Raw genomic sequence first — 24309 nt, 5'->3', positions numbered from 1 at the left:
AATGTTGATTTCTAAGCCGAATGTGAGCTATGGGTTTCAATCATTATTTTTCGAGCGACATGCAGCATGGGGTGAGGATCTATCATTTCAACATGAGTGATTGTCGAGACTGAGTGCTGTCTATCCCGCCATCAACAACCTAATCAATGTTTCATCAATAAAGCTACCTCCATGGGTGCTGCTACATGGTCCCTACCATATTGGACGAGTGTGTTGTGGCAAGCCCTAGTATCTCTTGCCACGAGGACTACGATCCTTCATGCAACAATGACAGTTTCCCTTAATCATCTGCAAATTGGGCTAAGTTTTTCTAACCCTATCCCTTTTGATTGCAAGATTCAGTCATGTTTTAAGTGTGGGGACGTATGTGTTTGGGTTATGATCCCGTGTTAGGACCCTGTTACGTCATCAATATGATTTATTAAAGTCTCAAGTGTGGCGATGCATCGTTGTGCGTCTATTGTGCATACTCTCATGGACACATTCCTATCAGATGACTTAAATATACCAAGTTCTAATCTTGCCCTAATGGGTCCCTTCCCCACCCATCCATCCTCTTTTCAACCCGTCTTGGGGTTGTTCCTTGACTGTTTGCCTTTTTCCTTTGTTTTGTCACTTTTCCATGTGATGTAAAGAACTGAATTAGGGGCATATAAAAGGGCAAAGGACACATGTACATGTAACCAATTTTTACACAATAATACATCTTTGTCCTTCCTCTCTCTCTAGCTTCTCCTGTCCTTTCATAGCTTCCAGCCATCTCTCTTCTTCTTTCCTATCTTTCTCTCTCCGTTTCTAGTCTTTCTCTCTCCTTGTCACTCTCTTTACCTCTCTTTTGCAATCTTCTCTCTCCTCTTTCTCTCTCCCCAGTTCTCTCTCTAACAAGTGGTATCAGATCATTGTTCTTTTATCTATTTTTCCTTCTATTTTTAGTCCTATTTTCTCCATCAAAAATCAATTTCAGACAAGTACTTGGTAAAGATAGTGACTAATGGAGGGTTACAGACCATCTACAATTAGTAAAAGACTACATCTAGAGATCTTCAAGGTCAGATATGGCGGAAGAAGACTAAAGTAGTAGGTCATCATCAAAATTTCATGCAATTTAGAGGTAACAAGGCTAAATGGTAGTTAACCGAGCTTAGATAAAGGTTAAACTCTAGTTACTTTTCAAAAGGGAGATTCTCTTCTCTCTCTTCCAAGCTTTTCCCTGAAGATTCAATGGTGTTTGTCAAGAAGTCCTTCAAGATCCTTCTCTACTAACCATTTTCCTCAGCCAAACTATGGGGCAAAGATTCCTTATCTCATGCTCATTAGATGGAGCAACATTATTGAAGAGGTTTTAGAGTGTAAACTTTTACTATTCTTCTTCTTCTTCAAGGCTTCTTTCCAGCATCTATGGTGTTTTCAACAACTCTTCCTCACAAATTTCAACAAAATTTGGGCAAGCTCAGCCTTAATATAGTGCAAGCTAAGGATCAAATACGGCATAGGTCATCTAGCTTCATGAGCTCAGAAGGAAGGTGATCTTCACTGAAGCAAGCATTCAGAAGGAGCAAGCATTCAAAGGCCATTCAACACTACAATAATAGCTGAGTCAGTAGTGTGTCATGAGGGCATGGACAACACCAAACATTAAGATGATCCTCCACACGAAGTCTATCTAAGGAGGTTCAGAATCCTTGAATGCCACAATAAATGGCGGGCATGGATAAGCGTTGTTGAAAGCTACAAAGACAACTTATATTCATGATTTCCTACACAGGTGCACTCGCAATGTATTTGACGTTGCTTTCGTTGTACAGAAAGGCATCAAGGAGCCAAAGACTGGCCCAAGGGTGCATTGCTCAAACACATTTTTTCAGTTCTCCACTACTTAGTCAATGATGTCTGCATCTGGGATACCTCAGCACGCAAAGGGCTATCTGACCATGATGACTGGCCCAGGGGTGAGACCAATGGCTACTGCTTCATAGCTGGCATTACCTATGGGAATCAAGCGAGAGGCCATTGGCCCTCCAAGAAACATAAAGGGACATTCCACATTTCAGCCACAAAAGGATATGTCTGATCCAATTTCCCTTCACCATTCTTGAAATGCTTTTCCTCCTCAAGTCCACAAGTTAGAAGCTCCCCAGAGTTACCTACGCAATGGAAAGGGTTTGATCGAAATCTCATGGTAGCACTGTGATCAAATTTTGCTCGATAATTTGAGCCAGTGTATGCATATCTAACCTTGCAAAATAGGCTTGAACAAAGCCCAAGCTTCTATTGGATACTAGTTTTCACATGTCCATTTTAACGTCCAAACACATTAGGTCTCCAATCATCACCTCACCCTTACACTTTTCAGCATGTGGTGGATCAACAGAATGTGTACATGAGCTTTTAACTTGGGGTGCATATCAAATGCAAAGAAATTCATAAGGCCACACTTTTTTCTTCATAGCTATGAAGTACAACATATAGCTTGTGAAGCACATTTGAATCTACTTTTTGCTGAGTCCTTGAATTGGATTTTTGGAAATATTCTATATTCATAAGATTGTGAAGGTGTGGAATCTCCCTCTAGCAAGTTGTGCTCAAATCTCCTTGGACTCGTGGGACACAATGGTTATGCCAACAATGTTACTATCTCTCCTTTTAGTTCGCCCTTGATGTTGAGGATAGAAAGAGCTCATCAAAGTGCATGGTGGTTGGCTACCACATTGGACCCTAATTTGCTTGCTAAATTTGTAGGCTTCTACAGTAGACTACTGGCTGAAGTATGCCAAACCCCATCATCTGACCAAGGCATCTAAAAGGCATCACAAGCTTTATCAACAACTCAAAAATGGTCAAAGCTCTATGTTGACAATTCAGAGACACAGGTACAGCAATAGTTGAGCCCCTTCTTGAGGCAAAGTGCGGAGGCTATCTCTGCTACGCTTGGTCCATATATCAATATAGTAAAAGGGAAAGCAGTTGATGGTCACTCTCCTTGTCATTCTGAAATCTGTGGAGAGCCTTGACAGGAATGCTAACACACACGCTTGAAATTGTCATCTTATTTGTGTGACTGAGCTGTCCTTCTACAAATGCATTGGAAATTCTCTATGAATGTAATTGAGGAGTGAGACAAATTTCTTGGATGCAAAGCTCCACCAGAGCAGGCATGCGGGCACCCTTCAGAGGCTAAGAAGGACCAAAGTCCGTGTGGCAAGACATAAGCTAGGCATCTCAACCTCTTGCCTTGGTTAAAAGCTCCCAATGAGGAGGCACCAGTAATAAAAGTTCTAATTTTTCTAAGGTGCATAATGTTAATGGATCAGATGAGGCGGCAAACTGTGGCGACAATGTTGATTCGTATGATTTTGATTTGTCTATTTTTGACACATTGACTCCATGTGCCAACTGTTGCTAACCTTGAGAGGCTATCTCAATTACCAAGCAACTGGATGTCTTGGACACTGAGAATTCTTCTTGGGAGTTGAGAAAATCCAATATTCATTTAGCAAACAAGACTGCATAATGATCAGTTGCTTTGCTGAACATAACCTTTGTATCACAAACAAGTGAAAAATCTACCCAAGAACCTGGTACTAATCTAGAGGATGAGAGCACCTGCTCTATATTCATTTGGCTATTAGCCAAAAACTCTTGAACATGACAAGTTGATTTTGAGGTATATTTAGTTCGCTTTAGTGGAGCCTCAGCCAAAAGCTAGTAATTTCATGTGGGATCTCATCCTTGAGAAGCTCATAAGAAGCCACAAAAGCAATCTAGTGATGTATAGACATTGAGTTGATTTGCTACATAAAATGTTCCAACATTCAAAGACTCGAGATTATTGATGCATGGCAAACAACATTATTGTAGCAGAATCATTATCACCCTTGACATGGCAGCAATAGTTTCCAGGTTGCACAATGGGACCATAAGCAACTACCTTGTCTAGATTGATGCTCATCTTTGCATCCTGGATAGCAGCATGCCTCAAGGGCTATCTATTACAAGCTTGAACAGGTTTGACCTTTCCAACAAGCTTAAGGACTTGAGCAAGGATTGAGTGCAACTATTGATAGCTGATCTCTTGTTTTTATGACAAGTTCACCCTTGTCAAGGAGAGGACTAGGGAGAGAGAAAGAGAAGAGAGAAGAATGCAGAAGAGAGAGAAAGAGAGTGACGAGGAGAGAGAAATACTAGAAATGGAGAGAGAAAGACAGAAAAGAAGAAGAGAGATAGCTGGAAGCCATGAAAGGACAAGAGAAGCTAGAGAGAGAGGAAGGACAAATATGTATTATTGTGTAAAAATTAGTTACATGTACATGTGTCCTTTGCCCTTTTATATGCCCCTAATTAGTTTTTACATGTGAACACATCCTATGTTCACCAAAATTACAATCTAACCTCACGATCGAGTTTATCCCTTCGAACTTGCCATTTTTCCTTTTTACCACCCTCCGTTCCTAGAGCCACGAATCATGAGTTGTTAGTTTTTAACAAAATTTGTGTCCATTTTATGTGTTTTCATGCAAATGCACATTTTTTGCTTCAATTCAACAATCTGATATGACAGCCCTAACCTATACCTTCCTCTAGACATTTTTCCTTTTTATTATCCATCATTCTAATGTACTATTTGTTCATTATTAAATTTTCCGTCTTTTCAAGTATTTTCGTGTGCGTTTTTTACATTTTTTCATGTGAACTTGTCTTAGCCACCTCGAAATTCATTTTAAATTTGATAGCCCCATCCGGCTTGTTCCCTTATACAATTTTTCCTTTTTCCCATCCTGTTTTGACCCACCTATTTTATTTTATTAAAATTTTCATGAATTTTTGTGCTTATTTTTTCTATTTTTTCATATAAATGCCCCCTACTGGCCTCGGAATTGCATTCTAATTTGCCAAACCTGTCCCACAAGCTTCCCTTGTCATTTTTTCTTTTTATTGCCCTCCATTTTGACGCACTAATTTTTTCATATTAATTTCCACTTCCATTTTTCTTTGTGTTTTTGAAGTTTTTTTCATGCGAATGTGCTCTATCATCCTCGAAACCACATTTGACCGTATCTATCTTGTTTGACATCTCCCTATGGACATTTATTGTTTTCACCCCACCGAGTTTCGCATGTCAAATCTCTCTGTATTAATTTTTCTTTCCAATTTTGGACCGTTCTACATTTCATTTCGACAGTCAGATTTTTTTAAATTATTTTTTCTATGAATTCACGTTCTGATATTGCAAGTGTTTGCATGCAAACATCCCTAATTATGGCTTCTAAGGCGCATCGATGCATCCGTCATGCCGTCCTCTACCCGCTCGCATGTGTGCATGCTCTATCAGTCCCAAGAACACATATTTCTTACCCTCACCCCATATACACATGCGAGACGAGGAGGACAATGGTCCTTATGGAAAAAAACAACAACAACAAACATAAACAAAAAGACACACAACACAACACGCCACCCCCTTTAACCCATGTCCGCCCCTCCCCCGTTATGTACCCGCCTCTCGCATGGACCCCCCTTCCCACCACCTAACCATCTGCCCAACCCACCCCATCCCCAACTCCATTCTTCCCTCCCTCCCCCAACTGCTTTCCTCCCCTCTCCCTCCTCCCCGCTCCTCATTCTCCCCTACACTACCCCCACCTGTAGTTTGGCCATCGACCCCCACCCAAAATCTCTAGGCCGCCCGCCCGCCTGCAACATTGCCCGCTGGCCGCCACTGACGTTCTCCCCGCCTGCTCGATTGTCGTCGCCCGCCGGTCGCCTATGATGCAACCCACCCGCAGTGGCTGTTGCCCCAGCTGCACCTTGCTGGCACCTGCGGCTGCGCCGCGCCGCGTCAGCGTCGAACCTCCCCAACTGCTGGTCTCCTTCTTCCTCGTCGAACCACCTTTTAAAAACAAAAAACAAAAAAACACCACCACTTAAAATAACACAACCACCCCATAACCATATATATATCTATACATGCAAAACATGCACCACAAAACACCGACTGCCCCCACTCCCACATTTTTTTTCACCTAGTTTACTATTAAATTAAATTTTAAAAAAAACAAACGAACAACACACCACCCACATACCACATACCCCATAATCCTCCCCACACCCTTCACACAAATGATTCAAATTTTTTTTAAAAAAAAACCCACAAAACCAACACACAAACAAGACACGCAACCCACTTACTCCCACATTTCCCCCTAAATCCCCCCCCCTCCCCTCCCCTCCGGCGCATGTCTCTTTTCTTCTTATGCGTGTGCATAACCACCCTGTTTTTCCCATCTCATGCACATGTGTGCCCTCCTTAGGCCTTGTTCGTGTGCGGGGTTTTGGACGTCATTACGCGTGGTCAAGATCGCGGTCGTTCATGCGGCGTGAGGATGCACGTGTGGTTTTGTCCGTGTGGCGATGAGCTTGCAGCTGTTCACACGCAGTCCACATCGTCTCTGATCTAGTATCATATTTCTCACCTTTTTATTTTTCAAAAATAAACCATAAAAACATTAAAATTTGTCTAAAATTCATAAAAAGTCAATTAAAATGCAAAAAATACCCAAAAAATTGTAATTTTCTTTAAAAATTAGAATATTTCATATAAATAAAAAATTAAAAATTATTATAATATTAAACAAAAGGGTAAAAATTCACAAACCTTCAATATGTTATATAATTTTCTTAAAAATTGAAAAAAGTAGAAATAAATAAAAAATTTCAAAAAGTTATAGTTACATTTCCATTATGATTATGACTTGTTGAAATTCCATACAAATTAGTAAATATATTCTAAATGATCTATTTGAAAAGAAAACAACTTCAATAATAAGACATTGCGAAAATTTCTCAAAATGGTTGTTTTCATGCCTTACAACACATCAACCATATTTCTTTTTATATTATTTATATTTGTTACTATGAGGGTAATCATATATATTTATTCATTTCTTTATTTGTTTATAAAAACCAAACAAACAAATAAAAACCCAAATCAACAAAAAGAGAGAAAAAAGAGAGAGAGAGAGAAAAAAAAAGAAACAGAACCAACCCCAACTTAAAATACATATACACAACTATTTTTAAATTAACATTAAAAAGAAAAAAAAACAAAACACACAAACCTAACACATAATTACCTAAATGTCAAACTCTTTTTTGTCCCCATTCATTTTTATATTTGGATGTGGTTTTTTGTAAATTCTAGGAGGCCGATTGCTCCTTGGTCGCCTTATTGGTTGTGTACAAGGAATTTTCTTGTCTTTTGAATTTTTTACAAGTGGGATTTTGCACAACAAACCTTGTGGATGCCCACACATTGCCAGGTTTTTCTCTTTTCCTCCTTCACATGCACAGTCATACACAAGTAATTATAATAAAAACCAACCGACCGTTGCACCCACAAAATTAACAAAATGCACATCCTAAATTTTAAATTAAAATGAGTGGGTTGTTCAATTATAAAAGGAACCCCGTCGTTGCATGAGCACAATTGCACCATAACTCACTTAATTTGGTAACTTAAAATCCATTCACATGTGCATGCACACATGTGCTATACACACAACTAATTTGTAATTAATAATAAACTCCCCAAAGTCACGCATGAATGCGCTTTGTGACAAAGATCATGTAATTTTTAAAAATAAATTGCATTTGTAGAGACCACTAGTCCAGTCACGTCAATATTAGTTAGGGTTGGGCTATGCAAATGACTCACCATGCATTAACGGATAAATTTAATAATGAATCGAGCATGATTGATCATCTAATAAAACAAATCATATATTTTTCACCCACCCACTTCATCGCACCGCAGGTATGTGCCTTACGTTTACGGGAATTGGGATTTTTCTTGGTCAAAGATAAGAGCTTGTCTATCTATATTTATTGATGGTCATAGTCTATGATAATTTAGTCTTACTTTGTGTATTATGTTTGGAATATGGAATGCCTGAAATTTTCTTTCCTTTTGAGTGCCTGATATGGGGTTTATGGGTGCTTGAATATATGTATCGCATGAAGCTTTTGGTCACATATGTACGTAGGTCATGTTGAATTTTTTGTAGGATATGAAATGCTTAGGGAAGTCTGGTGGTCCAATCAATGTGTTGTTATTGCTATTTTTGTTTCTCCTATTATCTATTTCAATGGTGTTATGTGTGGGTTTTGCAAGAATCTTTCTTTTTTTCCTAGTTTTGTGTGTGTGTGGATACTCTAGTAGTGTGGTCTAAATGGCTTCTTCTTTCACTCCCCCACTTGTTATTCAGCATGTGCCATTATCAGTCCATGACTATTCCCTTCTCTTGGATGTTGAATGTATCCGCAAGGATGGCCTTTATCTTTTCGTGGCCTTAAAGTTCCCTCCAATGGATGCAAAGCTTTGTCATTCTTTCTTGGGGACTTACAAGAAGCAATCAGGCTTGATTTATGGCCAATGATTCTACCTATCTCCTATTTCTATCATGAAGCCTTGTTCCTGCCTTTTGTAGCTTTTTCTGTACCCAATGGTGGCAATCAATTATTATCCACTATGGAAATCCTTGCCTTGTTGCAAAAGGAAACCTCTACTCTATTGGTAGCACATAAAGTTATCACTAGCTCAGGAGTATCAATTGCCCATATTACCCCTCTATTATGGAGGCAATTATGCCAATTCCTCTGAGATAGATTCATGTCAGGCAAGCCTGCTTCCAAGTGTTTGTCCAGAGAACTCTTCACAGTCTCTGTTAGGATTTTGGAAGGGATTAAGCTTAACTGGACAACTTTTATGTTGGCCAAGATGGATCAACATTTTCAATGAGTCACAAAAGGTCAACTTAGTAATGTGTCCTATGGAGTTTTCCTACAGAAAATTATTCAGTTGGCACCTCCCCTAGGTGGCATTCCGATGCTTGATCCTGTTTCTTTTCCATAGTAGTCTCCTCCTACCAGATTCATTTGAAAAAAGTGCCGCACACAAGGTCCTTTTGATCCTCTACTTATTCCAACCCTTGTGGTATAATTTTGATTTGTGAGGTGTTTTTGGTAGCTCCCTTCCCTCATTCCTATCATGTACCAATCTTTTGGCTGCACCAAGGGAAGGACAATCAGATCCACATATGCCTCCTTCATTACAAACATTCTTGTCTAGATCTATGTTGTCACAGCTAATTTCAGGTGTTCAAAATGCTTTGGAGACTTCTATGACTTCATGTCTTTAAACCATTTATACGAGAGTGTATACTTCCTTGCAAGATAAGATGGATTCTTTGACAAGTCAGCTTAGCAAAGCTCTTGTAGATTTAACCTCGGGAAAGACTACTTTAAGTGACATACATACCCAAATGACTGCAGCTACGACTTTGATGGATTCACAACAAGCCATGATTAAAGAGTTAGAGCTAAGGTTGCTACTTTAGAGGAAGCAAATGTGTCCTTAAGTAATGAGAAGGATGCCTCCCTTGAGGAAAGGATTGAATCAGCTCATAAGCTTGGTGTTTGTGAAGGCCAATCGCAACATTCTCAAGAGACTATAGAGTCACAGAAGCAATCTATTGAAGAACTAAATCAAAAAGTTGCCACTCTTTCTGTTCCTTCTCCAACTCCCATGATGTATTCTTTGTTGTCTAAAGAAGAACTAGACCATTTGCGACAAAAGGCTAAATTGTGTGATGGATTTTGTGCAAAGGTAGATCGCCTTCAACAACGCATGAATTGTGTCTAGGAGGATTTTGCCCATTATGCTAAATTGGTGTCACCTCCATCATCTTTTTGGATTCAGTATTAGCAGCAATGCTTTGCGTTGTATGTCTCATTGAGTAATGTGGATTTAGAACCTCTAGAGGATGTGTGGCTGAATATGTGGTCAACAAATTTACTGAAATCAGTATTTGACAAATTTATAGATGACTTAATTTCTCATGAAGCTCAACTCTTATCTTTCATGAGATATAGGTCAAGGTTGTTACATCAGATTGTTGTTCGGAAGTGAAAAATGCATGCTCACATGGAAATACATTAAAGGGACAAAAAATTCTTTAAAAATTAATAACTCATGGTTCGTGGCTCGGAATGGAGAGTTCTAAAAAGGAAAAGTGGCCAATGCATAGGGACAAAGAGGGATGTGAGGTTAGATGTTTATTTTAGTAAACGTAGGATGTGTTTACATGAAAGAACGTCAAAACAAAGGATAAAGCCACAGTCAAGGAATGACCCCAAGACACGGTGAAAATGGGACTGGTGGGTGGGGAAGGGACTCCATCAGGGCAAAATCATGACATGGTATGCATGAATCATCCGATAGGGATATTTCCATGAGGGTATGCAAAGCGGACACATAGGGACGCATCCCCACACTTAAGACTTTAATAGATCAGATGGACTTGATCAACATGGACCTAACACTTGATCACAACTTGTACACGTATGTCGCTACACTTAAAAAATAATTGACTTCGGTAAGCAAAAGGGATAAGGTTAGGAAAAATTGGCCCAATTTGCATCAATGTGTCCCATCCCATTTGACATAGGTGGAAGAAAGAAGGCTAGGGAGCATTGGCGGACAATGCGCCAACAGAATGAGGTGTATAGTGATGGCAGAGAAGGCCTAGTCCCGTGTGCGCATAGGAAAACGAGAATGTACATGTCTCCAAGTGTCAGAACGTCCCTCAATCCTCACCTCTCAAGTGATGAAGGGGAAATCAATCACACTTAGTCTTCCCTCTGTCTGGGTATTCTCATGTGTGTTTTTAGCTCTTTTTCCATGCAAACCTACTCTAAATACCTCAAAACTTAATTATGAATAGATAGCCTTGTCCAAGTTGCTTCCTTGCACAATTTTTCTTTTTTTTTTCCATATTGTTTCGGTCCACCTATTTTATTTTATTAAAAATTTTATGAATTTTTATGCTCATTTTTCCTATTTTTTCAATGTGAATTCCCCTTAACACCATCGAAAATGCATTTTTGACCTGCCAGCCCTATCCCACATGTTTTCCCTGACATTTCCCTTTTCGATACACAGATTTTCTCATAGTAATTTTCCACTATATTTTTAATAGTATTTTTACCATTTTTTCCATGCGAATGTGTCCTACTACCCTCGGAATCGCATTCTACCTTACCCATCATGTCTGTCACTTTTGTATGGATATTTTTTATTTTTATTATGCTTTATTTTGACTTTCAAAATTTTTCATAATAAATCTTATTCCAAAATTTTAGTGTCTTTTTACCGATTTTTCCATGCATATAGGTCTTATCCCTGTTGGAACCACATTCTAATGTGACAAGGTCTCCCACATCATCCTCGATATTTTTCCTTTTGACTGCCCTTCATTTTGGCTAACAAATTTGCCAGTATTAATTTCTGTGTGTGTTTGCATGCCCAGTTTTCTACCTTTTCCCATGTGAACGCCCTCAAATTTCCTTGGACATCCCATTTCACTTTTCCTCCCTCTTGTCCTTGTCCTCTGCCATCTTTTTTATTTTTAATGTCTGTTCATCCGGTGCTTGGTTTCATTGTTATTAATTTTTACGTATATTTTTATTTTCACAATTTGCGTGTTGCCGCACGAATGCCCGCATTTTCACAAATTTCTATGCGTTGCTGCATTCATGCTGTCATCTTTCTCCTATGCGTTTGTCTGGCCACTATGTTAAACCCGTCATTGTAAAATTTTTTAAAACTTCCCCGCCGCGTTCATGTGCGATACGGAGGGAGGTCTCTCCATTTTTCTATTAAAAAAATAAAAACAAAGAAATCCAATTTAAAAAAAAAACGCACACACACACACATACAAACACTAACACCCCCCCTCTCCCCCCCAAAATCAAACCTTATTTTTTAAACCTAAAAAACAAAACACCCAAAATCACAACAAAACACAAATAAATGAAACTAAACACAACAAATTAAAAAAAAAGAAAACAAAAACAAAAAAACCCACACACCACTCAACCAAACAAACAAAAAAATAACACACCTATTTTAAAAAAAAACCAAATTAAAAAAAAACAAACAAAAAAAACGCAACACCCCAACCACCCCACACCCACACCCTTCCTCAGCACTAACTCCCACGGGGTCTTTATGACCTCGGGGAGTTGGGATCAACGGCTCCTCTTGACCCCGAAAAAAGGCTCTCATCAGAGCCGCTACTTTATGCAGAAGTAAACCCAACCAACTTAACAAAACCCAACCAGCCGGAAACTTGGATCTGACGGAGCAACGACGTCTCGAAATTCGGGGATGTTCACTGCCACATGCAAAAGTAAACCCATCCAGGACTATAAATGCACCGCCAGTCGTTGAAATTGATTGCATGGACTGGCAGTAAGAGATAGTAGATTCTGCGGGGCCCACTATCTCTAATACGTATTTTTGAATCGTGGACTACAAGTAAACCCAGCCATTAAAGTAAACCCAGCCATTGAAGTAAACTGTGTTGACCTAGTACCGAAAGCCGAAAAGCTCTCGGTATTACCCACAGGAAAATCTTGCACGCAGGGCGCATTCGTGTGCTGTTGTGAATGGAGGTTGGATGCCCATATTCCAAGCGCATACAAGCTCACGAGATCATTGGAACAAAGGTTTGAGGTTCATATTACGATTTCTTGGTCATGACTTCCACTACAAGGTGCATATCTCTCTCTCTTTCTTCCTCTCATATTTGCATTGGATGCATTGTGACATTGGAATGATGTTTTGGTGATATATACGTATGTAGTCAACACGCATGGATTATGGAAAGCGACATTGAGATCGATGATCTCGACGCGGATGAAGAGACATTAGATGGATCATCAAGCGACGAGGTTGAGATGCTTGATTTCTTAAGTGGAGACAATGATTCGGCACCACAAGAAATCACTATCAATGCACCAAGCACAACTACCTATACCTCATCGAAGTACTTCTCTTTTAATAGAGAGACTTATAGCTTGATGGTCAGTGATTTAAGCAGGCAGAAGGCCATCACATTGGAGGTGCTCAAGCAACTCCACACGAGGGAGTTGCTCGACTTGAAGAAGTGGAGAAGAATCAGAGAAGGTCTTTGCATTGGTAGAAATGGCGATGGACACATTACATTGTCCTTGAAATCGAAGCCATCATTGCGCATTGCATGTATAGAGGAGTGGGAGAGCATATTCCTTGAAAATCACATAAACAAGGTTACAGGTGCTCACGAGGGTATCAATGTCACAATTGATTCCATCAAATCCACGTGGTGTACTGACTTGAGAAGGCATGGCATTCCTCTTGCGTATGTGAGAGATCTCATCAATGGGTGTACTTGCAAGGTGTTCACAAGGCCCCATGGTTATAAAGGCCCATTGTTCGTTCATGGGAAGGTTCAAGAAAGAAGAGCACCCATCTTGGAGTTTACTATAGATAGATCTCTTGTTGAGCGGAGACTTCAAGAAATCATGCTTGAACACAATGTTAGGTTGGGCAAGGTCCGCTCAACCAAAAAGCATGGTTTAGGGAAGACAATAGTGGAATATGCATGTCATCGCAGTGGTAGAGCAACTCGAAAGGGCTCCCAAATCCGCATGTTGCGAACATCGAAGAAATGTGGTTGCCCTTTCAAGGTGCAAATCGAGTACAAAGACGATCTCCATGATGTCACTATACGAGTCCATGGACCACACGAGGGTCATGTACTTGGATCTCGTGCCGACTTGTATCACTTGCCGGTGCATCCAACTGTGATTGATTGTTGCAAGGATGACCTGTTTGACGTTGGGACATGTTGCCACATCGCGAAGATGAGCCTTAGCAAGGAGCGGTTTCATTTGAAAAATGCCTCTCCATTGGATCGTGTCATTTATAGGTTCTTCATGATACCAAGGGAGGTACAGACACTATCATATCAAATTGGAATTGAAGGTATGCTACCTTCTAAGCCTTTGTCTATGGTATTAGGTTGCTTTGAGCGTCAATGTTCTACGTGTCGTCCTGCTGCAGGCAAACTTTCGAAGGATGATTGGATGGCAATGTATTTGGAGGCTCTCCATCTACGAGATCAAAATAAGGTATTTGACATATTCTCATAAATGTTTATAAGCTGCGAAAATTAGTACATCTATTTGATACTATCATCTACATGGTCTTTTAGGTACTCTATTGCCAACCATACAATCCTCATGCCATAGAGGACAAGGACAAACCATTCGTACTGATAGTCCAGGACGAATGGATGTTGCAAATGAGTAAGAGGTTCTCAAAGAACAATGCTTGGGCAATCGACAGCACATTCAAGACCAATGTGTTTGGTCTTCCGCTTTATGCGGCGGTTTTACCAAACCAACATGGGGTGGGTATCCCTATTTGGTTTATGCTATGCACTAGTGACAATGGGTCAAACCAAGAGATTATGGCTTTGCAAATCACCATGAGACTAGTCCTCTCTAGGATGGGAGATATTCGCCCTACTGCCCTGATGATTGATAAGTCCCAGCCAGAGCTGGAGGCGCTCTCGAAGGTTGTTCTGGAAGACCCTCATTGTTGGACCACTGACTACCTTGGTGGCAACAAACGTCAACGAGCATGCCATATTATTCTATGCTGGTTCCACACAAAGAAAGCATGGGTTGAAAATCTCTTGCCACAGGTACACCTTTTCAATACCATTTTACTTTTAAGCATTGCCTTTTTGTGAGTTCCATGAGCTTGACAGTGAGTACTTTACATGTTCTTGCGTGAATCAAGGTCCCTACAGATGAGCGCGATCATGTGTATGCTTCTTTGTCCAATCTTATGCATTGCCCTACAGAGTCGCAGTTTGATGATATGTTTGAGCAATTGCTTCATCATTATTCCGCTCATCCAAACGTGGTCCGATATGTTACCAATGGATGGTGTGGGAAAGATTGTATTTGGCATGCAAGATGGCCCAAGTTTGGTCGCATGTTTCCACATGCCAATGTCGACACAAAAAACCTCATCAAGAGACTTTGGCAATATATCAAGTACACTCTACTTGATGCTAGGATCAACAGGTCCATTTTGGATTTGCTACACGCCCTTGTTGGTGACTCATCATCGGGTTCTAGAATGGGTGGATCGGCTTTGGAGTTTTTCAAGCAAAAGCAAGAGATAGGTAATGTGGTCAGTTTCCTTTCTATTTGCACATTTGACCTTTCCTTGAAACACATTGTTGTCTTATACATGTTTTTTATGCCAGCTGATTCTGAGCGCTTCAAAGTCTATGGGTCAAGCAAGAGTCATATGGCTAGATTGGCAACAGGGGAGAAGATTCTTCAGCGGTATGAGCAAGATCCCTCCTCTCTTCAAGTCATTAACGAGGGGACCATGTTGTTTAAAATAGTGAGCACCACCCAACATGCAAAATGGTATCATGTAAGTGTACAATCAAACTACTGTGATTGCCCTGATTGGTCGACTGACTGTAAACATCTTCATGGTTTGAGGATCATCTTGAAGAGCTATTTTCCTCACCTTCATGAGGTTCTCCCCATCATCGATAGTGCACATGTATTTGATGACATAAAGGAAAGACCAGGTGGCAATGAAATCACAGGATTGGAGAGATCAGCTTCCGATGGTGGCGTGCAGGAAGGGGAACTCGTGTCCTCCATCGCAGACTTTAGAGGCCTCCTTCAAAGGATCGAGGATGGGATTCCATCCTACACAGCGGCACAGATGGATGCTTGTATGCGCCAACTGGAAAGTGCTAAAGAGTCTCTTGTTCACATGTTCACACCACAGGAGATTGACATGCCTAAAAAGGGCGGGATCTATCAGATCCAGGAAAATGTCACACAGACGCGCCTAGGGCATGGCAAGGATCATCGTCATCATCCAAATGAGAGGGGGGAGTCCTCATCACAACCCAAGCGTCCATCTATTACAGAAATGTTAAGGCGTAAGCATCAATGAGGGAGGGGTTGTGTAAGGTTTAGCCCAAAACCGCGGATATATTGTCCTCATTGCTACACCAAAACATTTTTGGTGGACCCTCTCGCAGTGTATTCATGCAATACTTGCCATGCACTACTCCCTCTATCCATGCGGTATGCTCCTTGTCCAGCGGATTCTATCTTGATCGGCAAGGCGGTGCGATTGTATGGTGAGTCTTACATTGGCACTTGTCGTATTTTGTATTGCACCTACAACAGTGAGAATGAGGAGCGTCAATTTTCTCTCTCGTTCCCTGATGGGTCCACGATCACAGAAGTCTTGGCATTTAGGTTCAGAATGTTTGTAGTGTACACGTGATTGTCCATCTAATGGATAACATTCTCCTGGATTTTATCTTGCTCTATTTGCAGGAATTAGCTAGTTTTTATGGTGGTGTCTTGGATTTTATGGTAGTGTCGTATTGGATAATTATCTGATTTTATTATTTAGAAATTAGTGTGTATATTTGGCAACACATCCAACATGTTATTTCTTATCACTACATGTTCATGTAATCCAAATGTGACATACTTTCATATTTAAAGAGTTGCGCAAATATTGATAGCTTAAGTTAGTAATGATGGGTGCATTGTTGGGAAGCATAGTTGACACATGTGATAAAGCAAGTTGAAGCTATGTTATATTTTATTATTCATGTGTGTAGCACCAACTAAGAGAGAGGGGTGTGTGTGTGTGTATAGTAACTCTATTGAAAGGGCTACTATGAATTAATGAGATGAAACACTTACTGGATATTAGTGACTTTGTTTTCTAGTCATATATGCCAAAAAGATGCACTCCAAAATGAAAAGTATCTAGATGGAACACACTTTAACAAATTGACTCATGTGATAAAGCAAGAAGCATTAGTAACATTGAATCATTGGTGACTACACAACCAAAGAAGCAAATATTTATGAGTTCAATTCATGTTTCAAAGGTCAATTTGAGAGAGAGAGAGAGATAAGATCAATTAATGATTTCTGAACCACACATCCTATGGAATAATGTAACGAAGTGCTATGGTGCAATGAAATCGTGAGATTAGTAACATTAAATCGTGAGATTAGTAACATTGAATCATTAGTGACTACACAACCAAAGAAGCAAATGTTTATGAGTTCAATTCATGTTCCAAAGGTCAATTTGAGAGAGAGAGAGATAAGATCAATTAATGATTTCTAAACCACACATCCTATGGAATAATGTAACGAAGTACTATGGTGCAATGAAATTGTGAGATTAGTAACATTAAATCGTGAGATTAGTAACATTGAATCATTAGTGACTACACAACCAAAGAAGCAAATGTTTGTGAGTTCAATTCATGTTCCAAAGGTCAATTTGAGAGAGAGAGAGATAAGATCAATTAATGATTTCTAAACCACACAAAGAATCAGAATAATGTAACGACCATAAGTTCAAAAAGATGCATGAGTTCAATTCTTAGTACATGTCTGCCGCAAACCAAGTACATGACCATAAGTCCATGACTGCCACAATCTAGCTAAATGTTACAAACCAAGTAAAACCACACAAGATCACCTCTCCAACACTCCAAGTGCCCACTGGTAAAGGTCCTTCTTCAAGTGGTAACGTAGGTGGCATTGAACCATTTTCTAGTTAATTGCAATACAAAAAGTTGATTATGGATTGACGTATGCACACAAAACCATTCAAAGTCGCATAGCAAAAGCACTTATACCAGTATAGGCTTACCCAGTTTTTGGTTGGTTTCCCAACCACACCACCCTCGATGAGTAGTCTTATGAAAGCCATCACATAAAATCCACAATCCACCGCATTTGTCTGTTGAGGGGCCTGCGAAAAGGGATTATAGTCGTCTTTCCACGTCCAATAAAAACCTTGCGCATACTGGGTCAGTACAAAGCCTCGATAGTGCAAACACGGCCCTGAAACATAGACACAAAAGAGATGAACATAATACATATGTGACACAACGTAAAGCATGGATGCATATAGAATGTTAGGATACCTGTGCACATAAGGTAGACATGCCGTGAAATCAGTGCATTCCAAGGAGTCAAGGCATAGGATGGCTCCATGATCACTAGGTAAATTTTTAACCCTTCTTAGCAAAGGGTTGAAGACCACAAAAAGACACCAATGTGACCTACACATCAAAGAATGCTATTAAAACTAGCGCATCAAAGGGCTATGATAAAGCATTTACAATAAGTATGCATAAAGGGACTACAAACCTCACAAGCACAGGCAGAAAGATAAATGTGGACATCGTGGGATCACAACTATTAAAGTAATTCCTCAACGAAACACTATCGTCTTGTGGCTCAACCATATTGATGTATGGAAACCACAGACTATCCACAAAGCATACATCATGGACGTGCTCTCTCCGCATCAAATACTCCATCCAACTATGAATAAAAGCACAAATTAGTTCAGTAGAATAACAAAACCCCTAGTCGTAATCATTAGGCAACAACCAATAGAGCTATAACTAGTTTAACAAACTTACATGGCGAACAAATTCATAGTACGGGTGGATGCCTCCTCCACGCACCGCAATGCATCCAACAAAGCCCGGTCGACATCCACACGGAGCTTTGAGCATAGAGACACGAACTTGATATTTGCGGAAGTCTCTAACCTAAAATAATACCAAAAAACAACCACACACAATGCAGCCAATCACAAGTACAAGAAATACAACACAATGAAAGCATTGCAAACCAAAAAAACGCACCTTGAGGTGGCACTTTTTTGCCCCTTCATCTTGACAGGAGAGCCATTCACCTTGGTGTCAACCGAATTGCATCCAATGGTGAATATGCAATGAGGAGCATCACTTGGATACTCAAGAGGGGAGGAGATGGTGATAGGGGTGGGTCGAGGTGATAGGAGGAGCGACGTGAAGCGCTTACTCCCCTCGCCCTACAATGCCATAACAATAACCATAAACAATGCCATAAACATAATATATATAACAATAACCATAACCATGATACACATAACAATAACCATAACCATAAAATACATAACAATAACCATAATATACATAACAATAACCATAACCATAAAATACATAACAATAACCATAAGACACATAACAATAACCATAAACAATGCCCATAACAATAACCATAATATACATAACAATAACCATAAACAATGCCCATAACAATAACCATAAAATACATAACAATAACAATAAACAATGCCCATAACAATAACCATAATATACATAACAATAACCATAAAATACATAACAATAACCATAAAATACATAACAATAACCATAATATACATAACAATAACCATAACCAATGCCCATAAACTACACAATGCCCATAGCCATAAACATAACCATAACCATAAACAATGCAATAACCTTGCCCATAAACAATAACCATAACCATAATATACATAACAATAACCATAAACAATGCCCATAAACTACACAATGCCCATAGCCATAAACATAACCATAACCATAAACAATGCCATAACCTTGCCCATAAACAATAACCATAAACATAGCCATAAACACAACAAACATGCCCATAAACATAACCATAACCATAAACAATGCCATAACCATAAGCATAAACATAACCATAAACATAGCCATAAACACAACAAACATGCCCATAAACATAACCATAACCATAAACAATTCCATAACCATAAGCATAAACAATAACCATAACCATAATCCTAACTACACAATGCCCATAAACTACACAACAAACAATGCCTATAGCCACAAACATAACCATAACCATAAACAATGTCAAAGTCGGTAAGCATAAACAATAACCGTAACCATAATCCTAACTACACAATGCCTATAAACTACACAATGCCCATAGCCATAAACATAAACAATGCCATAACCATAACCTTAAACAATAACCATAACCATAATCCTAACTACACATCGCCCATAAACTACACAATAAACAATACCATAACCAGAACCATAAGCATAAACAATAACCATAACCATAATCCTAACTACACAATGCCCATGAACTATACAATAACCATAAACATAATCCTAACTACACAATGCCCATAAACTAACCTGAACCATAACCATAACCATAACCAAAAGCCACAAAATTGTGATAAACTAACCTGGGAGTCCATAACATCGCCAGTGGATGGAGGACCAGCCTGCAATAAGCCATCCAGGTCCATCTAGAAGTTACGCTCCACTGTTTGCAACTCCGTATGGTGGTCTAGGACTTGACCCTCATCATCAATATGAGGCACATCCTCATACTCTCGTGTGCGAGGTCGTTTCTAAAGAAGACAACTTGTGAGTGTATATACATATAAAAAAAATGATAAAATTAAGGCCAAGGTAATAAAATTGCATTTGCATATGACACTATAGAAGAATAAACAATATCAGGTAAGAGACTTACATGTTTTTGGTAGCCATCCGCTATTCGACTCTGCGTTCTCCGCACACGCTCATCTCTTTTGGAGTCATATTTGCCCATTTGTCTATTTACAAATGCCTCCACATACTCCTGCCTGTCCATGGTACGCTCAGCATCTTCGAGTAAGTCCCATAATGAGCTCGCTCTCGCATGCTGATTCTTCACATACTTACTTCGGGCCAAACTCAACTTTCGCTCAAGGTTAAAGAACCGAGACTCTGCCTAGCGGTGCCAAGCACCAACAGGATGACGAGCATGTTGTGCGCCTATGGGACGGCCGGTCTTTCGACATGGAATATCATAATGGATACCATGCTCATCCTTCAGATGTTGTATCATCATTGCCCGTCTCTTTATGTTGACATGTATTTTCGGACAAAGAATGTCAACACGGCATTGATGGGCAAGAGACCCATCAGCTAGTGTGATCTCAATGTATGGTGGGTTTTCCTATGTAAAGTGACATTCTATTTATAAGTATCACATCTTAGGTGTATGCTTACTAACAACAGAAAGTAGGATAAACACTTACCTAAGAGTAGCTCGGCACTTCTCTTTCGATGGATGTCTGAGACGCGCCTGCCGCCCGAGCCCCTCTACGAGTACGTCGAGGAGATGATGCAACCTAAAAAAAAAAGAAACGGAACTACACAATATGTGAGAAATCAATAATGAACGTCAAGAAAACCCTAAACAAATATTAAAAAGGGCATCTTACTCTGGTATTTTTTCGCGAATGGACATCCGACGAAGGATGGCTGTGAGTGCGTGGAGCCATTTGCTAGAGGTGAAAGCATGCACACCTACTCATAACCATTGGATAATCCATGTCACAAAACAACAAAAAGTGAGAAGTTGATAACCATTGGATAATCCATTAAAAAATATAGAATATGCTCGATGAAAAAATATAGAAGTTGATAACCTACTAAACTTTTGTGGACATGCTTGATGAAAGACCAAATATAGAATATGTCATGATTTATGACCAATGGTGGATGCCACATCCAATCTAACGATTAGATGTGTTCAATTTAGTAACAATAAAAAAGCTCTATTCAAAAAATCGGTAGGCTATCAATAGTAGGTCAGAAACCTCTAATGTCACAATTCTTCACCAAGCTATCACCTCACTACAACACTTCCAAGTACTAGTGCCTTGCCTTATTATTCCTAGTGCAAATATATATTTTGACATTGTAACATGGTTATTGGGCTTCTTATAGGATTCCAATCAATAATTTTTGCGAAGGATTGAGACTCAACACATTCATACAATTCCCAATACTCGCCAAATTTGACCTATATAGATGATCTATAGGTAGATCTGTGCTTTGCACATGTATTAATTGCCAAATTTGACCATTAAGTAGATTTTGGGGCATGGAAAAAGCTAAAAGTGATGATTGGTGGGCTTGCAACTACATCAAGGATAGTCTCATTAATGTGGCTGGAACCAAGATTGAGGTTCTACAACCACATGTAATTGGCAAGGGTATTCTCTCTTGCCCAAACTTTAGAGAAGTAGAGCTAATTTATTGTGGTGTACCAATAGCTACTTAAATCTAAGACTGTTAATTTTCTTAGAAAGACAAAAAGGAAAGTAGTGCTTGAATAATTAAATTATGAAAACATGTAGTTGTGACCTCCTCAAAGCTTGAGCCCAAAACCACTTTCACAATTTGCACATGAATCATAGTTTATCTTAGAAACTTGAATTTGATTTAGCTTTCCTTTTTGGTTATCTTAAATTTTTTGCACAACCCATTCTCCACAAAGTGGCATGGTTCAAAAGAGGTTGAATGCGAAGTGATGATTGTAAGCTTAGTGACATAAATAGAGTTGTAACTCCCTTTGTTATTTTCACATTCATTTATTGGGTTCATATATATGTTAGCCACAGTATAACATTATATATCAATCGAATATAAAAGCTTATAGGAAATGCATGCATGATTATCATACTTAGGAGCGGACACGTATCAGACGGAGCACATATTTTAATTGCAAATTGATTGCGACGTAAGCAACATAGATAATAATCAACAAACTCTTCCAACATCAATATGCTTGCATCCAAAGAGAGCATTATTTTGAGATTGTTGTGAAAGTTTACAAAAGGATTGAGCCTGAGATGGGAGATAGTGCCTCCCACACACGTGTCACGCTGATGAAGATGATTGGGCCTCCCGAGATGTTGCAACCTCTTGAGTCACGGTCACACTGCAGCCTCCTGAGTCACGGTCTCACCGACTATGGGAGGGATGAAGACGGAGGCGCATACAAAACTGGAGGCGTCGAATTGTCTCACTGAGCAAAAAACGCCGACTTGGGAGATGCTATTGTGGATGAAGACCAGCACGCATCCGAATGGGCATGGGATGCGCACTCTGGGAGAGACAACCACGCCGACTTGGGAGATGCTGATGTGGATGAAGACCAGCTCGCATCCGAATGGATCCGTGGGTGGGTCTCGAAACTCTGGAATGCACCGCCGAGTTGGTATTGTGCCGCCGAGCTGGGAGGGATGAAGCCGCAGAGAGCTGAGGGATGAAGTCGTCGGCGAGTGCTGGGAGGGATGAAGCCGCAGAGTGCTGGGAGGGATGAGGCCGCAGAGTGCTGATGGATGTGAGCTCGCAGGGAGGGATGAGCCGCAGAGCGCTGGGAGGGATGTGAGCTCGCTGGGAGGGATGAGCTCGCTGGGAGGAATGAGCCGCAGAGTATGAGTCCCACGGGGTATGAGAGAGAGAGAGCTCACGAATTTTTGAAGACGGTGCAAATGGGAGGGATGAAGACGCATCTGGGACTTCGCATGTTCCCAGGGCTTGATATCACCCTGTTCAACGGCGGCGGCACATTCTGCGGGGCCCCTTCCAATAATGAGGAGTTAAGGCGTCTCCAGTTCGCATGCCAGACACGTAGAAGACGGCCAATCAATGGCGCACTTTTTTGGGGGGTCTGGTTTATGATCTCGGGCGGGATGACCATTCGGGGATGGGTTTAATCTCCCACCAGATCGACGATGGCGCCGTGGTCGTGAGGAGGGGGATCAATGTGAGCCGTTGATCCCAACTCTCCAAGGTCATAATGACCCGTGGGAGTTAGTGCTGAGGCACACCCTTCCCTCCCTGCCCAACCATCCTCCTACCCCATCGACCATCCCTTCTCCAACCATCCTCCTCCCCCATCGACCCATGCCCTCTCGCCATTCTCCCTTCCGCTCCCCACCCCCTTCTCTCTCTCCCTCGCCCCCACCTGCGTCCTCTTTCTCCCTCCCCTTCATCCACTCCCTCCTCCTACTCCTCCCTCCCTCCTCCCTTGCCACCCACTACCCCACGGTGGCCCCCTCCTTGCCTATGCCTTGTGCCGCCGCCGCCGCTCCCTCTGGACCGCTGCCATTGCGTATGCACCAACGGCGTGAACGGTTTGTTGTAGAGGCCGCCCCTCTATGCCCTCTCTGTTGCCTCCTCTCCCATCCTCTTTGCTGCCTCCTCTCCCATCCTCGCCAATGCATGCCGCCCGCGACCTCACCGTCACCACGTTGCCGATGCCCGCAACCTCGCCGTCGATGCACTGGCGACGCCCGCGACCTCGCCCTGCAGCACTCGCGGTCTATGGAGCACCCACAATCGTCGTATGCCACCCACTGTGTCTCTGATGCCCACGCTTGTCGTACATTGCTCAGCGTGTCTCTGACGCTTGAGCCGCCTGAAGATCAATACCATTGTCGCCTATGAATATGCCTGCCGTGCCTGCCTCGATTGGCGTTGTCGCTTGGTGAGCCCCACTTCGCGTCGCCTGACCGTCGTCATGTATATATATATATATATATGTATGTATGTATGTATGTATGTATGTATGTATTCTTTCCTAATTTCATTTCAAACAGACATTAAACAAAAAAACAAAACAAAGATAAAACAAAATAAAAAAACAAATTCCCACCCCACACACAACCACCCTTCATCAAACCCACCT

The 24309-nt window shown here is 40.8% G+C and overlaps 1 protein-coding gene across 1 annotated transcript; it reads right to left on the bottom strand.

Moving 5' to 3' along the window:
- Positions 1-17732: 17732 nt before the first annotated feature.
- Positions 17733-20176, bottom strand: LOC148011061 (uncharacterized). The gene is made up of 6 exons (XM_087671609.1): positions 20021-20176; positions 18627-18814; positions 18399-18530; positions 18121-18297; positions 17895-18032; positions 17733-17811 (listed from the first exon to the last, which is right to left on the bottom strand). Exons 1-6 carry the CDS (start codon positions 20081-20083, stop codon positions 17733-17735), a joined length of 777 nt encoding a protein of 258 aa, XP_087527735.1. The 5' UTR covers positions 20084-20176.
- Positions 20177-24309: the final 4133 nt, after the last annotated feature.

The sequence above is a fragment of the Lygodium microphyllum genome, chromosome 29 (assembly GCF_053477565.2).
Source record: "Lygodium microphyllum isolate KBCC chromosome 29, Lygodium_microphyllum_v1.1.10, whole genome shotgun sequence".
Lineage (NCBI taxonomy): Eukaryota > Viridiplantae > Streptophyta > Polypodiopsida > Schizaeales > Lygodiaceae > Lygodium > Lygodium microphyllum.
Note: the sequence above shows the minus strand (reverse complement) of the source record. Positions and strands in the feature narration are given on the sequence as shown.